We start from the raw sequence: 15,517 nt of genomic DNA, 5'->3' as shown, positions 1-15,517 counted from the left end.
CACTACTAAGCAATAAGCATAACCTTTGTACAATCCTCTTTATGTCTGTTTTGTAAACACCTTGGGCGAACTGTATATCTATCGCCGAGGATCTCAGGACTCCCATTAGTTAGAACTTAGAAATGATGCTCTAATACTACACTTGGCACACAAATAAGGAGCTGGCATATTAAAATGGTTACTCTTTGGAACTTTGGTCAGTATTTAGCAGTGTTCAATATTGAAGAGATTACTATTTAGCTTTAGAGTATGAGGGCATGTGTTTTTCATTATCTTTGTTACCCCCTGTCGGCGGTACTGAGTGGCTTAGCACTGATGCAAGACGAACATCAGTCGACTTACACTTTGACCGCAAGTCACTTGAGTGGTGTCACTAAAACAACCTGAGCAAGATTGGAGCTGATGGGTATTTGAGATTGTTGCTTTTTGATGGGACTGCAGCCAAATAAATCTCTCGCCTTGTCAAGCAAAAGATTAGTGATCTCATGCAAGATCTAAATGTTACCAGTGATGATGGCTCTACAGATACGAACAACTGCGAGCACTCAGATTCTTCATTTATGAAATGTTCAACCAATTCGACCATGTCAGATGCAGTTTTGCTTGGAAGGGAGCTGGTATATTTGTAATTGATGTGTATGATGGCATGTCTTCTGAATGCAAGCTTCGTCTCAATAGGAGATCCTCCAACTTCAGTGTGAGTTGAGTTATAGCATTGCTTAATAATTGCTTGAATTTGACCTTCCATTTTATTTTGAAAACTTAAGCCTCCTCATGTAGGTATTGAAGTTTGACGGATTGGAGAATCAGATGGTAGTCGCTGGAGATGCAAGGAACTCCCATGCTTGCAGCGATGCACTTGGTGGGCATTCCTTGCATTTGTCCTGTAGAATCACGCGGGTACATGTATTTAATTATAGCAAAGTCACCATGTCTTTATCATGCCAGTATGCCAATGCCCAGAAATTAGATAACAGAGGGAAGTCACCAGCTCTGAAAGCATACCAAATATTTCAGTTTTTAGGCCACTGCTCAATTTTGAAGAGCTACTCCTTTGAACTAGATATGTGAGCTTTTTGTAAACTACAGGATATCATAGTTTGCTAACTGGAAAAAGAACTCTTTGATGTTGGGCATATCCTGTAGTACTTAAATCATTATTTTTTTACACATGTGATGCAAATCTTATTCGTTTAGAAAAATGGTGAATCTACAGGATTGGTATGAACTCAGAATACAAATTTTGGGACATCTATTAACATTGAAAGAGAATGAATGTGAAGACAATATGTGTGCTGGTGTCCTGGGATTCATCAGTTGTATCAGGAAAACCAAAGTAAAACAGGTACTCAGATTTTTTTTATTCTACATTTTCCAGATATAGCAAAGGTTGTACCACAGAAAGTATCGTGTGTGTGGCTGACACAAACTCCAAATGTGGCACCTCTTGTCAAAAGTTCACTGTATGAATGAGGATCATGTATTTGCTTTGATCTCAACCTTTGGATGCAGTTAGAAGGTTTCATCATAACAAAAATTGTTAGTTTTTGTAAATTAACCTCACCATTTTGATGATTGTAGGACATCATTGTTCTCCAATATGAAACTATAGAGAAGGGACCTGACGTACATTTGTGTAACACAGTTCAGTAAACACGTCTGGAGACTATTTCTTCTTCGAGATTGATTTACTTGGTGGTGCTATTGCCCATTTCCTCTTAACAAGACATGTGTGATGTTCCAGAAAAGGAGCTTATGTGTTGTCTGGTAGCCTTGATGGTAGTTTTATACATGTAGCTGAGGAAAGTGTGCTTGAAGCGCGTCCTGTTAAAAAAATGGGAAGGGGACCTGTGCTGGTTTTGAGTCATACTTATTGGGTAGGCCCTTGCGATTTTTGCTCTCTCCATTGCCACGGCCTCGGTCGGGTTGTGATAAGGAGAATGAGATAGCGTTGATGTGGTGCTTCACTGCTAGCTGAATTTTGCCATTGCTGGTGCTAGTTGAACTTTGTGGTAGCTAAATTTTGCTATCGCTGCTGCTAGCTGAATTTTGCACAGACATAATGCTCATCTAGACATGTTTTTCCAGTAGAAGTGAGAAATATATGCAGGTTTTTATGCCAAAAGCTTTTAATATTTTTTCTCATAATGTAAGTAAACTGATGTTGCATGCCATGGCTAAGGATTTAGTTCCAGCAGAAGCAACACATATTCATCTTGCCTACTATCCCATCAGTGGATGTCAGTCTCATTTTTCTGATCCTACACTTGAGCTAAGAATTCATTGCCCTTTTTTTGAACAGGCTGCAGTAACCAGTTTGTCACTACTTCATTGGATATAATGGAGCATATCGTCATTGCGTATGCAAAAGCATGTTTCAAAATTTAAATTACCATGGCGCATTTAATTCTTTTGGAATACTAAACAATCATGCGGCTCTCTACAGATTTTAAAATTCATGGTAGGACCACAGGAGTATACTACTTTGTTGGGGGGAGATAATTTGTTGAACGGATAGCGTTGATGCCTTGCAAAGTTTCGCAGAGAACAAGCTATATGTGGATTTCTTCCAATTGCAGCAAGCTTCGAGCAAGCAAAACTATACTCTGTAAATAATCTTCTTGAACCAGAGTTCTTTATTTTCTTTGTATTTTGACCTTTCCTTGTACTGCATTTCAATGTACTGAACACTCTCCTTAATCAATGGAAGCAACACCTGATTGCCTTCATATAAAAAGAACACAATGTGAACATGTACAAGGCGATGTATAGGACGAACAGAAAAAAGAAATACTGCACGAAGGTGAGTGCAAGTGTATGATTTACTAGAATTATTTTCTTGGCAGAAGTTACTATATTCTCAATACACAACATAAATAATTAGGGAATTCAAAAAAGGTCCGAAAATTAAAAATGAGAATTTTGAAATAAAATGTTTAATAAATCATCAAATGTTTGTCGAGTCAAAAAATGTTCGTGATTTTGTAAACAAAATATTTGCTTATTCAAAAAATGTTCCAAATTTTGAAAACAAATGTTCATGATTTTTAAAAAGTTTGTTTATTAAAATATTGTAATGAAATTGAACAGAATTTTGCCAATTCAAAAAATGTTTATGAATGGAAAAATATCCTTAAAATTCAAAAACTGTTCGTGGCTTACAAAATAGTTTATTCATTCATTAAATGTTCGTTGATTCAAAAATGGTCATGCATTTCAGAAAATGTTTGGGGATTTCAAAAATTGCTCCACCAATTTACAAAATAATGTTCGTCGATTCTAGAAATGTTCACCGATTCAAGAAAATTATTTAAAAAAATATTGACACTTAAAAAAAATGAAAATAGTATAAAATGTTCGTGAATCAAATAATGTTCTTGATTTTAGAAAATGTTTGAAAATTTGTAAAAGTGTTCACAAATTTGAAAAATGTTTACGATTTCAAATATGTGCATGAGTTTAAAAAAATGTCATGATTTCTCAAAATTGAGAGTGATACTGTATCTCGCCGATGCAGCAAAATATGGTCATGGCCATTGGAGATTATAAACTTTTCTCCCGTAGCAACGCACGGGCCCTTTTGCTAGTACACACTAAAAAAATAAACCAAAACATCGTACAAAATAAAAATGAATATTATTAAACACGTAGACCCACACCTTAACATCATCGTAATTTAGTTGATGACAGCTTCCGAGAGAGTGAGCTTGGGAGACACAGACAGATATAGAGGACGCGGGAGAGAAGGAAGATTTTGCTGACCCGGCAACATAAACGGCACACAGCTTTACGATCGAATTTCCGTCCGGGGAGACAGAAAAATCGGGTAAAACGGTCGAGGGTGCAGCTACCAATGTGTCTAGAGGGACAGACGGGCCTACCGCGTGGGCTTTGCTTTCGAGAATAGTAGAAGGATGTTTGCCAGAACTAGATGGGCCGATGACGTTCTCAGATTGTTTGTCTTTGGCTCCAGTTCTTGACGTATGTTTTTTCTGCTGAGTCTTGCCAAGGGTAAGGAGCCAGGAAGGTGTTTCCCTCTTAAATACAGACAACTCCAACAGGCGAGGCTATAAAAAAGCGGACAAAAGAGAGAGAAAGTGTGTTAAAATTAAAAAGAGAAATTTAACAAGAGAATTAACATAAAACGAAACGCATTTTTGTTAACCTTTGCGGCGCCAAAGATGCGAGTAGGGGTGGACCCTCTCAAACCAACAGTGTCGGCCATTATTAGCTTGGAAATTAAAGGACCATCATAAATAGCAATTCGTGGTCGGACATCTTGACAAGGAGAACTATCGAGGAAGTCCATGCTGTCAAGGTAAAGTATCTGAATTTTTTTGAATATATCAGTAAAAAGCCAATAAACAAACTAAGTTAGCGGTGATGGATTAGATCGTTTTACCTGTAGGAATATAGCAACACCAACAGGAACCCGCACGTCTTGCTTGGCTCTGATTGCACGCCTGGCATCAATGCAAGCAGATACAACAGACTCCAAAAAATAGGACCCCCAGTTGAAAACAGAGATGGGTTCGCTGCTCGCAAGAGCTGGCCAAAAGTTAGTAGAATGAGGAATAGACGAGGAGTCGATCTCAACCAACAAAGCCATGAGATAAACGATAAAGCATTTTATGAAAGTGTCTGGATCGAAGGGTTTCCCATCGGAATTCGTAATAATGGACTCCATGACACGACCGGCAGCATCTGCCGGGTTTTCGGCCCCTGCCCTGAAAGACAAATCTTGCCCCAGACGATCATAAGCGGACTGAGATTTGTCCAAGGACGAGTCCCAAACTTCTTTACCAGAACATGGAAGACCAAAAACAGTGTTAACGTACTCGGGGAACAGAGAAATACGAACATCGGTAGACAATTTGAGAGAATGTTGCATCACGTCCAGCTTGGAAACAACCCACAGGGTAAAAGAATTATCAACCGCAAGAATATCTATGCCGCACGAGAAAGAACCAAATCCACAAGAAGCGATAACATCCCTATGTTCGTCCGAAAAACGAGATACAAGAGAGTTGAAACCAGATATTGAAGGATATCGAACATCTTCGGAAAGCAAATGAGTAGTAATATTTGGGACGGAGAGATCACGAGCAGAACGCTTAGACTTTGAACGCCAGGCACAAGAAGACTGAGACATGGAGAAAAGAGTGAAGAGACTAAGTACCAAGCCGAAGCATAGAGCCAAGAGATGAAGGGTGAACAACCTACAGGAGCATAGTGCCATATTTAAAGGCAAAGCCAGAGAGGATGGGCTTTTGCCGAGCCGAGGAATTGGTAGTTGGCGGGCGGGAGTGTACAGAACAATTCAAAATTTGAAACAAGAGGGAGACAGCTGTAAGAGATTCTTTTAACATGGTGGACAAAACAAATGGACATTACCCGAAGGACAAAGCACAAAAATTGGAACGGAACGCAGGATAAAGGGATGTTTGTGTACTTATGGGCATGCAACACATGGCGAGTAGGGAAGTTACACATGCGCCTGTAAAAACAGAGGAAGTGATAGGCAACATACCAATACAAGCTTAACTTTATTTTATTAAAACACCCACTCGCCCTAGAGGAAAGTACATCGACAAACTGATAGGAAGCACAACAACAACTGATCAACTTATAAAAAAGAGATTACGACAACTGCCAGTCTAAAACGTGCGCCGGGGGGTGGGGCGGTGATAGGCCACGCAGGGCACCATTTCAAGGGTGAACCCGGCCGTAGGATGACTTACGCCCACACGTACTCCTGTTGTGTCCGGTGCAGCCGCAGCTGGTGCACTTGCGCGCTGACGATCCACGAGATCAGGAGATGCTTCCAGAGCTGGAGCATCGTCATGTGCGTCCTGATCAGCAATGGTTGAAGGTACAACAGTCATCGCTGCACGATTAACATAATCGACTGCAAGCTCAAAAGCTGGACGAGATTTGGTGGCGATGGCAACCAACTCCATGGCAGAAGCATATATAAAGCAATGCATAGCAGCTTTGTCTGACGAATCACCGTGGGCCTGAACATAAGCATCAGACCCGATGGGTATGCCGTCTCGAGCTTCCCTGGTCCACCTCTTCAGCACCAAACCAGATGGGAGTTGAACGACTACAAGGCCAACAAGAACCTACGATGGGTGAAGTACACAAAATTAGGCAACGAATATGAAGTCTTAAAAAATAAAAAAAGAATTACACGCGGGCAGAGAAACGCACAGCGAGGATGTGACGACAAGGCATGCCTGAATGCTCAAACATCTTGCATGCGCAAAAATAAGTTTCACCAGATTCACTACGAGTGACCTGGAATTCTGTTGTCCCACCATCTGCATAACCTGGACGACTAAGGAGAACAGCAGAAAATATGCCATTCTTCTCATCGTCACGACGACACACAAACGAGCCAGCCCGGTATAGCTCCCGATCAAACCGGGAAAAAAGGGCACGAGTGTATATCTTAGCAGCATGCCTTTCTAGGGGGACACCAACGTTCAGGTGGCGCAAGGTCTGAAAGAGGAAAAAACTTCTTCAGATTCTAATTAATATACCAAAAATAGCAAACATAATGGTTTTCAGGTTGATACCTGCTTAGTCGCATGTGATTCTTTTGCCTCGTCGGCGACACGGTCCGCGATGAGCCTATTGTACTGCGAAACAAAGTGGTGCATTGGGGACGAAGGAGCAATATACGTCTTCAGAACATGGTTAGCGCTTTCGCTACGCTGTGTGCTAGTCATCCCAGCACAAAAAGTCTCGGTGAAGTATGGCTTTGCCCACATTTCCCTATTATCATAAGCTCGCTGGAGGAACTCATTATCAGTCAAGGAATAAGAGGATATAAGTTCAGCCCAACGCATCTCAAACTCTTCAACAGAAACAATCTCATCGAGCAGGCGATGGAGCTGAGCCTTGAATGCATTATCCTTGGTGTACACAGGGCCCAAAGACTCCTTGGCCTTCTTAAGGACGTGCCACTTGCACCAGTGGTGCCGGGTGTCGGGGTACTCTTGCTCAATGGCAACCCTCATCTGATGGCATTGATCTAAAAAAGTGTACAAAAAATGATCAAACACAGGGCAACAAAATATATAAATTAGATAAAAATATTAAAAAAAAGACAAAATACCTGTAAGCACAGTAACAGGTTTCTTCCCACCCATAGAGTGAGCAAAAACCCTGAAGCACCAACGGAAAGCTTCTATGGTCTCTTCGGTGAGAAGAACAGCCCTAAACATAATACTTTGGAAATGGTTATTGACTCCCACAAAAAGCCCGAATGGAAGATTGTACAAATTGGTGCGATAAGTGGTGTCGAAAGTTACAACATCGCCAAAAGCTTCGTAATCAGCACGGCTAGACCCGTGCACCCAAAACAAAGACTTTATACGCCCCTGCTCATCCAAGTCCATCTCAATAACAAGCCCAGGGTCGCTATTCTTCATGTTAGCGAAGATCTCCAAAGTTTTAGACATATCTTCGACTATAGATTCTTGCGCCAAACGGCCGCATAAAGATCTAACAGACTGTCTGCTAAATGGAACATATCCAGTATCGCCGTGCATGGAACCATCAATGGAACAAACACGAGATATTTGGACATTGTTAAGTCTAAGATGGCGCACTAGCTCTCTAGTCATCCGATCTATGCGACTATGGGAGTTCCACTCTTTTCTCACCGCAACTAACAGAAAGAGGATGGTTGTGGTCATCAATAAACTTACGGACATACCAAGAATCATCATCCGCGCGCAACAAGGTCAAGCGCGACAAGCACCCAGTACGAGCGGTACGTGAACAATCGCTAGAGTCCCGACCCTGGTTCAACACAAAATGTGAAAGAAATGAAAAGGCTAGACACAACAAAAATATGTTAAACAAACTAAAGCAAATCGCACAGCAGTTGGAAAAAACCTCGCAAGCGCATACGATGTCCTGTCTTGTTTTGCGGCCAGACTTGCCGCATCGACTTCGTCCGTACCATATCCCGAAGCCCTGCTCCCAGGAAAACATGTTGTAGAACTCGTACGCTTCTTCAGCAGACTCAAATACGAACCCCTCAGTAGGCTCGAATATGCAACGCTCGCCACGACCAGAAGCTTCACGCAATGCGCGTTCGACGGCACCATAGTTCCAAGTTGTGGGTAAGCGAGGACCAACTACGCGCCTAGAGGGACAATTAAAAAAATACTAAACGTTATCTAGGTAGAGATAAAAACAATGCTATCCGCTAAAATAACAATCACAGTTGCCCAGGGAGCAAAAAAAATACCTGTCGGGGACGCTCCTGGACTGAAAGGCACCACTAGGATCGGATACAGGAGGAACCATGGGGGCGATCTCGAGTTTGGGACTTGGATGCAGGCGCTGAGCTAGCAATGGATGATTCGAGCTAGCATACAAAGGTGGCGATTATATAGGGGGAGGGAAAACCGAACTTGGCGGGAAGAGTTGGCCGAAAACGTCGCTCCCGCGCAATAAAGGCGCGCACATTACTACATGGCGCGAAGAGAGGTCGAAGAACACATACGTAATGCAAATGAGGTGGTTGCTGGGGAGAGAAGAAAGGACGACAAGACTACCAGGAAATGAGACAAGATAATGTATGGGACCCATGCAGCCAAAGAAGAAAGCTGGTGGCAACATGGTCTGTATAAAATATATGAATTGGACATGCAGGCCCATAAAGTTTCGCCACATGGCAATAGCCATGAAGCTAGCGCTACGATACGTATGGAAACCCATAAGGAGGGGGGCACGCCAATGATGTGTCGACAAGTGGCAGTAGGCATGCAGCCTACATTTTTTACTAGGCATGCGTAGCCCATGCAGAGTACGTGCCTAGTGCCTAGGGGTGTGCACGGACAAGCCAGAGATTCGAACGCGCTTATATTAAAATATAAAGGGGAGACGCATGACATGCGGACCACCGAAGAATCGACACACACCATTTGGCCATGCAGCTATAGGAAGCTACATAGAGAAATAAGATAGGCCATCTGGAAACATTGGGCAAAGGCAGATGTTACGATACGAAAAATGACAAATACCGCTTTGACAAGTGGCAGCTGGCACGACCCAAAAGAATGATACACTGCCCCGTCTAATCTATTACGACGGAGACAGTAGCGTTTAGCAAAGGAAAACAGATAGTACACACGCAGCAGCCAACACCGTCAAAGAGATAACGGGCTAGGCGGCACAGACTAGGCGAGAAAGCAGATGATTTTTTCACAGGCGCAGAAAGGTACTATCTTAAAACATAAAAAAACCGAAGGACTGTGCGAAAAGACGCACTACTTGCAACGCTAACTTCAGCAACACATTTCTTGCAACAGTCATACTATATACAAGCCATAACAGACAAGGTAATGAGATAGAACACGAGATAATATTATTTTTAGAGACAAGCTCTTCGAAACATAACATGTAGATAAAAACACGATACAGATTGCCGAAGCCACATCAGCAGGCACACTTCAGAAACGAAAACAGGATACAAAATGCCGAACCCACAAGCCACATCAGCAGGCGCACATCAGAAACGGTCGTGCTCATACAGCTTGAACGCAGCAGCGTCGCCGCGTGCATAACGAAACTCACGGTCGACCGTAGACACGTGATGGAAGGACAGTATGACACCGAACGCAGCATGCACTTGCGATTCGAGCATCACGGCGTCCTCGATGCTTCTAGTAGAAACATAGATAACACCGGCGGGGCTCTCTGATATGTCCTAGCGCTTGTGGCCGAGCAAAGCCATGAGAGCAGTCGTAGCCATGAAGAGCTTGCCACAAATAGCTGTCTCAGAAGCGAAGTGGAGCCTTAGGAGATTCTGAGCTGGGACAGAATCAACGACGTTGAAGAAGATGCACAATGCTTTGGCTGCATCGACAACGACATCATCGTCCGCAGGGGGGTGAGGGTGACGTAGGAGCGGCAGGGGGACAGGCGCTGAAGGAGTTGACGAGTTCCTTGCCTTCTTAGCTCTAGCCGACCTGCATTAGTGACAAACTATAAAGTTAGCAAAAAAAGGTTGCGTGAAAAACATCTCCAATGGTAGTAAGGACAAACCTGGTGAGAACAACATTGTCTTCATCGCTGTCCATGGGGCGCTGGAGCAACGAAAAAACAAGGAACAAAATTAAGTAAACGATTTTTTTGTTTGGCGGGGTGAAAATAAAGTGTTCGCACACACGAAGGAAGCAAACCTTCAAAGCTGCTCTAGAGGGAGGGGCCATCTGTGCATGCAAAGAAGAGAAGGAGCGCAAAGAGTGAATGGAAGAGTGTGTGGATTGGGGAGGTTATATAGGGCTAGGGATGGGTGGACTGAATAAACTACCAGCCATATGTGCATCGCTGTCCAGCAACAAATGCATACCAAAAGCCCACAAGCCCAACTACCAGCCCACCATCATGTTCAAGCCCAAGGGGAACTTTACAGGTCAGCTAGTATCTAGGTTGTGGCAGGAATATGATAGCCTGGCAATCACAGGCGCAGGCAGGACTCTGCCAAAAAGTGCAATGCACGATGGGGCGAATCGAACGGCAGCTGCTGCATGCGTAGCTGCCACCCCCCGGTGCACAGCTACCACCATGCACATAAATTCGCCTCTCATAAATAGAAGTGTGATGATCATAATTAGAGCATTGTCCCAAGTGAGGAATAAAAAAAAGAGAAAGACCATAAAAAAAAGGAGAAGGCCCCCAAAAAAATAGAAAGGCCATAAAAAAGAAAAGGCCCAAAAAAATGAGAGAAAAAGAGAGAAGGGACAATGTTACCATCCTTTTACCACACTTGTGCTTCAAAGTAGCACCATGATCTTCATAGTAGAGAGTCTCTCATGTTATCACTTTCATATACTAGTGGGAATTTTTCATTATAGAACTTGGCTTGTATATTCCAATAATGGGCCTCCTCAAGTGCCCTAGGTCTTCATGAGCAAACAAATTGGATGCACACCCACTAGTTTCTTTTGTTGAGTTTCCATACATTTATAGCTCTAGTGCATCCGTTGCATGGCAATCCCTACTCCTTGCATTAACATCAATCGGTGGACATCTCCATAGACCATTGATTAGCCTCGTTGATGTGAGACTTTCTCCTTTTTGTCTTCTCCACATAACCCCCCTCATTGTATTCTATTCCACCCATATTGCTATGTCCATGGCTCGCGCTCATATATTGCGTGAAAGTTTATAGATTTGAGATTACTAAAGTATGAAACAATTGCTTGGCTTGTCATCGGGGTTGTGCATGATGAGAGCATTCTTGTGTGGCGAAAATCAAACATGACTAAACTATATGATTTTGTAGGGATGAACTTTCTTTGGCCATGTTATTTTGAGAAGACATAATTGCTTAATTAGTATGCTTGAAGTATTATCATTTTTATGTCAATATGAACTTTTGTCTTGAATCTTTCAGATCTGAATATTCATATCATAATTAAAGAAGAATTACATTAAAATTATGCCAAGTAGCACTCCGCATCAAAAATTCTCTTTTTATCATTTACCTACTCGAGGACGAGTAGGAATTAAGCTTGGGGATGCTTGATACGTCTCCAACGTATCTATAATTTTTCATTGCTCCATGCTATATTATCTACTGTTTTGGACTATATTGGGCTTTATTTTTCACTTTTATATTATTTTTGGGACTAACCTATTAACCGGAGGCCCATCCCAGAATTGCTGTTTTTTGCCTATTTCAGTGTTTCGGAGAAATAGAATATCAAACGGAGTCCAAGCGGAATGAAACCTTCGGAAACGTGATTTTCTCATCAGATAAGATCCAGGAGACTTGGACCCTCCGTCAAGAAAGCCACGAGGCGGCCACGAGGGTGGAGGGCGCCCCCCCTAGGGCACGCCCCCTGCCTCGTGGGCCCCTCGAAGCTCCACCAACGTACTTCTTCCTCCTATATATACCTATGTACCCCCAAACGATCGGGGACAGAGCCAAAAATCTAATTCCATCGCCGCAACTTTCTTCATCCACGAGATCTCATCTTGGGGCCTGTTTCGGAGCTCCGCCGGAGGGGGCATCGATCACGGAGGGCTTCTACATCATCATCCAAGCCCCTCCGATGAAGTGTGAGTAGTTTATTTCAGACCTACGGGTCCATAGTTAGCAGCTAGATGGCTTCTTCTCTCTTTTTGGATCTCAATACAATGTTCTCCCCCTGAGGGAGTCCTGGATTAGGAGGTGTTCGGATAGCCGGACTATACCTTCAGCCGGACTCCTGGACTGTGAAGATACAAGATTGAAGACTTCGTCCCGTGTCCGGATGGGACTTTCCTTGGCGTGGAAGGCAAGCTTGGCGATGCGGATATTCAAGATCTCCTACCATTGTAACCGACTCTGTGTAACCCTAACCCTATCCGGTGTCTATATAAACCGAAGGGTTGTAGTCCGTAGGCAATCAACCCCATACACAACAATCATACCATAGGCTAGCTTCTAGGGTTTAGCCTCCTTGATCTCGTGGTAGATCTACTCTTGTACTACCCATATCATCAATATTAATCAAGCAGGAGTAGGGTATTACCTCCATCGAGAGGGCCCGAACCTGGGTAAAACAAAGTGTCCCATGTCTCCTGTTACCATCTGGCCTAGACGCACAGTTCGGGACCCCCTACCCGAGATCCGCCGGTTTTGACACCGACATTGGTGCTTTCATTGAGAGTTCCATTGTGTGATCGACAAAAGGATCGATGGCTCGCCTGCAGATCAACTGCGACTTCGGCATCTTCGTCACCAGCTCGACTGGTCACCTTGGTTCGACCAAGAATTGTACCCCGTGTTGGATCACCATGTCCGGACGAAGGCCTTCATCAAACATCAGCTCCGATCTCTATCAAGATCACGGAGGAATCATCTATGAAACTCGGGGGCTCAACTTCAACATTGCCCTCAAGCGACCGTGCTGTTTTTCTGGACAGCGAATTCGTATCCGCCACCACCACCTCCTCGAGTATCGCTTTGACGATCGCTTTGGTGGAATTGTGTGGAATTGAGTCTACAACAACCCTGGAAAATTTCGTCGAGTTCCGATGGAGGAATCTCTGGCAATCCACGATATATCGGAGCCCTGTCAAATCTGGATGGGAATTTGGATGAGTTTAGGGTGTGGTGTACAGCTTCTAGCTCGGACGTCATTTGGAAGATCCAACCGTTGATCGTCTGTGGAATTCCTATATCTACCACCTCTCAAAATTTCAGCTCGCTCCGACCGTCCAAACTCCGGGAACCTTCCGATTAGTGCAACACTTTTCGGATCTGTTTTCTGCGCGAAAACGAATCCGACCCGAGTTCATCTTTTTTATGAACAGGATTTCGGACATCCCTTTTGAAGGAATTTTTGTATGGGGTATTGTGTTTTGTTCCCGAACACACCCCACTAACTTTAAGAACTTTTGAACATGATCTTCAACATCATACTAGTGTCAAACCAGTCCGGCAATATTACTCCATGGCTGCCGACCTGCGCTAGACACGTCGTCACTTTAGCCGAGCTCAACTTCTTCGGATTATCATCTCGGCAAGCCAAACAAGAGTCCGGCATCGCGAAGGATAATTCATCATCAACATCGCCGCCCCACGGATTACAAGGAGCGGGCATACCGGCATCGCCGCACGGTCGCTTCATCAAGTCGGCATCGACCACGTCACGACCTGCATCGACAGGGCCGCACTATTTCTTCTTCAAGCTGGTGTCCATCATGCCGACCTACTTCGACTCATCGGCTGACATCGAGGCTTCGACATCTCGGCTGGACCGGGGGCTTCGCCATCTCTTCATCAACCTACTCCGGACGCTTCGGCGTCACTAGCCGACCAGCTCCGTCATGTTAGCTGGGCCGAGGGCTTTGCCTCGGCGAGTCAACCCTTACCAGCATTGTCATGCCGTCATTTTATCGCCCATCAGGCAATGGGTGTGCGGAGTGAGTCCCAATTTTGGGAATCACCTTCCTTCGGATTGCTACAACAAATAAACCAGGTGCTATTAATCCCAGTATTTTTTGCTTGTTCGGGTTCATTTTTCCCAAGGAATTATTACTCTGGTTCGTCCATGATATGTACACAGGTCTATCAAATGGTGACCGCATTAACGACGGTCGCGTAGTGGTTCGATCAGTTTCCGTACATAGTCCGGTGAACGCCGCATCCGGAGCTCGGACTGACCTGTGAATTCAGGCTTTGCCACGCCTTTACTACATCATGCCGACGCCCTGCATCGACATTGACTTCGGCGCCAGGCCATATTTCTTCTATTCCTCACTTTGCATAATTAAATTATTTATTATGCAACATTTTTTTAATTATCATTATTACTATTATCTCCGGTTTGCACTATTTTTTGTGCACAGGAAAATGATCCGGGGACTTCGGCGTCACTCTGCCGGTCTGCATTGATCGTGCTATGTCACCACTTCGGCGTGTCAAGCTCTCCGCTCCGCTACCTCGGGACCGGCTTGAGGGATAGAACCTTGCCCCGCATCAAGCTTGGACCGCGTCATCAATACCGAACACATTAACCAGCTAAGTCGCTTTCATGCTCAAAGCTTTAATTTCTAACTTGTGTCCGGTTCGACCAAGCATTATACTTTTTTGGAAAAAAGTTGCTTGTAAAAAATTTCCTTGTCCAAACTTTGTTTGTGACGCATAAGTTCAAATACCCCGTTTACTTGAGGGCTTCCTTTATGAAGCTTTTCCTGTTGCATATGATTATACTTGTACGGCTTCGTTCCTTGTTCGTGTATTACGCCACAATATGCACCACATTGACTTAAGCGATTTGCAAGCTGGGTTGCCTCGCTCCTGTGTTTACCCCTACGTTCCCGATTGTTCGGCTAGGGAGTAAAGGGAGCACCTCTGCGATTGTCACGATCGGGTCACCCGAGCCGGACCTCAGACTGGGTGAAGCCGAAAGCTAGCGCTCTTATACTTATTCAATGATGGTCGGCACACAACGGAACTCATGAGTATAAAAAATCTATTGCACAAGTCTCATAATAACAATGAGCACCGAAGAAAGGTATCGGTGGGGGTACTATTTTCTTCGAAGATGCGTCTTACTCTTCGCAGTAATATAGCATAAGTTCCCTGAGCGCGCTTTGTCTGTTACAGCCTTATGGCCTGATTGCCTGGTTATTGGAAACACCATCGATATTCTCGACCGATGGAGTACATAACACTTTTCGGTCCTTAACCGAAGAGGGAGAAGCCGACAGTCGGTTAAGACGCGTTTAAAGTTCGGTTGAACATAGATATGATATAAGTACTTCGGTACATGCAATCATTCTTCTACCCAAGTCACTTGGGGGCTCTTAAAATTTATATGAGCCGTTTTATAATAAGTGTTCTTCTTCTTAGTCGTTGCAAAGTTTTATTATTATTATTTATCACTCCTTTTTTCGACACGAGTGTGCGGTCATTAGCCGGGGAGCCTAATTTCTCTCTCAAAGCCGCTAGAGTTTAGTTTGCTAAACTGGCCTGATGAGAAGTACTTCGCCCTCG

At 43.9% G+C, this 15,517-nt stretch overlaps 1 protein-coding gene and 1 long non-coding RNA gene across 2 annotated transcripts; one reads left to right on the top strand and one right to left on the bottom strand.

Moving 5' to 3' along the window:
- The first annotated feature begins 576 nt into the window (after positions 1-576).
- LOC119334389 lies at positions 577-1,811 on the top strand. The gene is made up of 3 exons (XR_005161306.1): positions 577-697; positions 781-1,345; positions 1,582-1,811. It is a non-coding gene; the product is annotated as an uncharacterized LOC119334389 (long non-coding RNA).
- Positions 1,812-5,518: 3,707 nt separating this feature from the next.
- Positions 5,519-8,368, bottom strand: LOC119333606 (protein FAR1-RELATED SEQUENCE 5-like). The gene is made up of 7 exons (XM_037606450.1): positions 8,267-8,368; positions 7,909-8,161; positions 7,727-7,812; positions 7,124-7,224; positions 6,582-7,039; positions 6,214-6,504; positions 5,519-6,125 (listed from the first exon to the last, which is right to left on the bottom strand). The coding sequence occupies exons 1-7, from the start codon at positions 8,323-8,325 to the stop codon at positions 5,658-5,660; spliced, it is 1,716 nt and encodes a 571-aa protein (XP_037462347.1). The 5' UTR covers positions 8,326-8,368; the 3' UTR covers positions 5,519-5,657.
- Positions 8,369-15,517: the final 7,149 nt, after the last annotated feature.

This window comes from Triticum dicoccoides, chromosome 7A, assembly GCF_002162155.2.
Source record: "Triticum dicoccoides isolate Atlit2015 ecotype Zavitan chromosome 7A, WEW_v2.0, whole genome shotgun sequence".
NCBI lineage: Eukaryota > Viridiplantae > Streptophyta > Magnoliopsida > Poales > Poaceae > Triticum > Triticum dicoccoides.
Note: the sequence above shows the minus strand (reverse complement) of the source record. Positions and strands in the feature narration are given on the sequence as shown.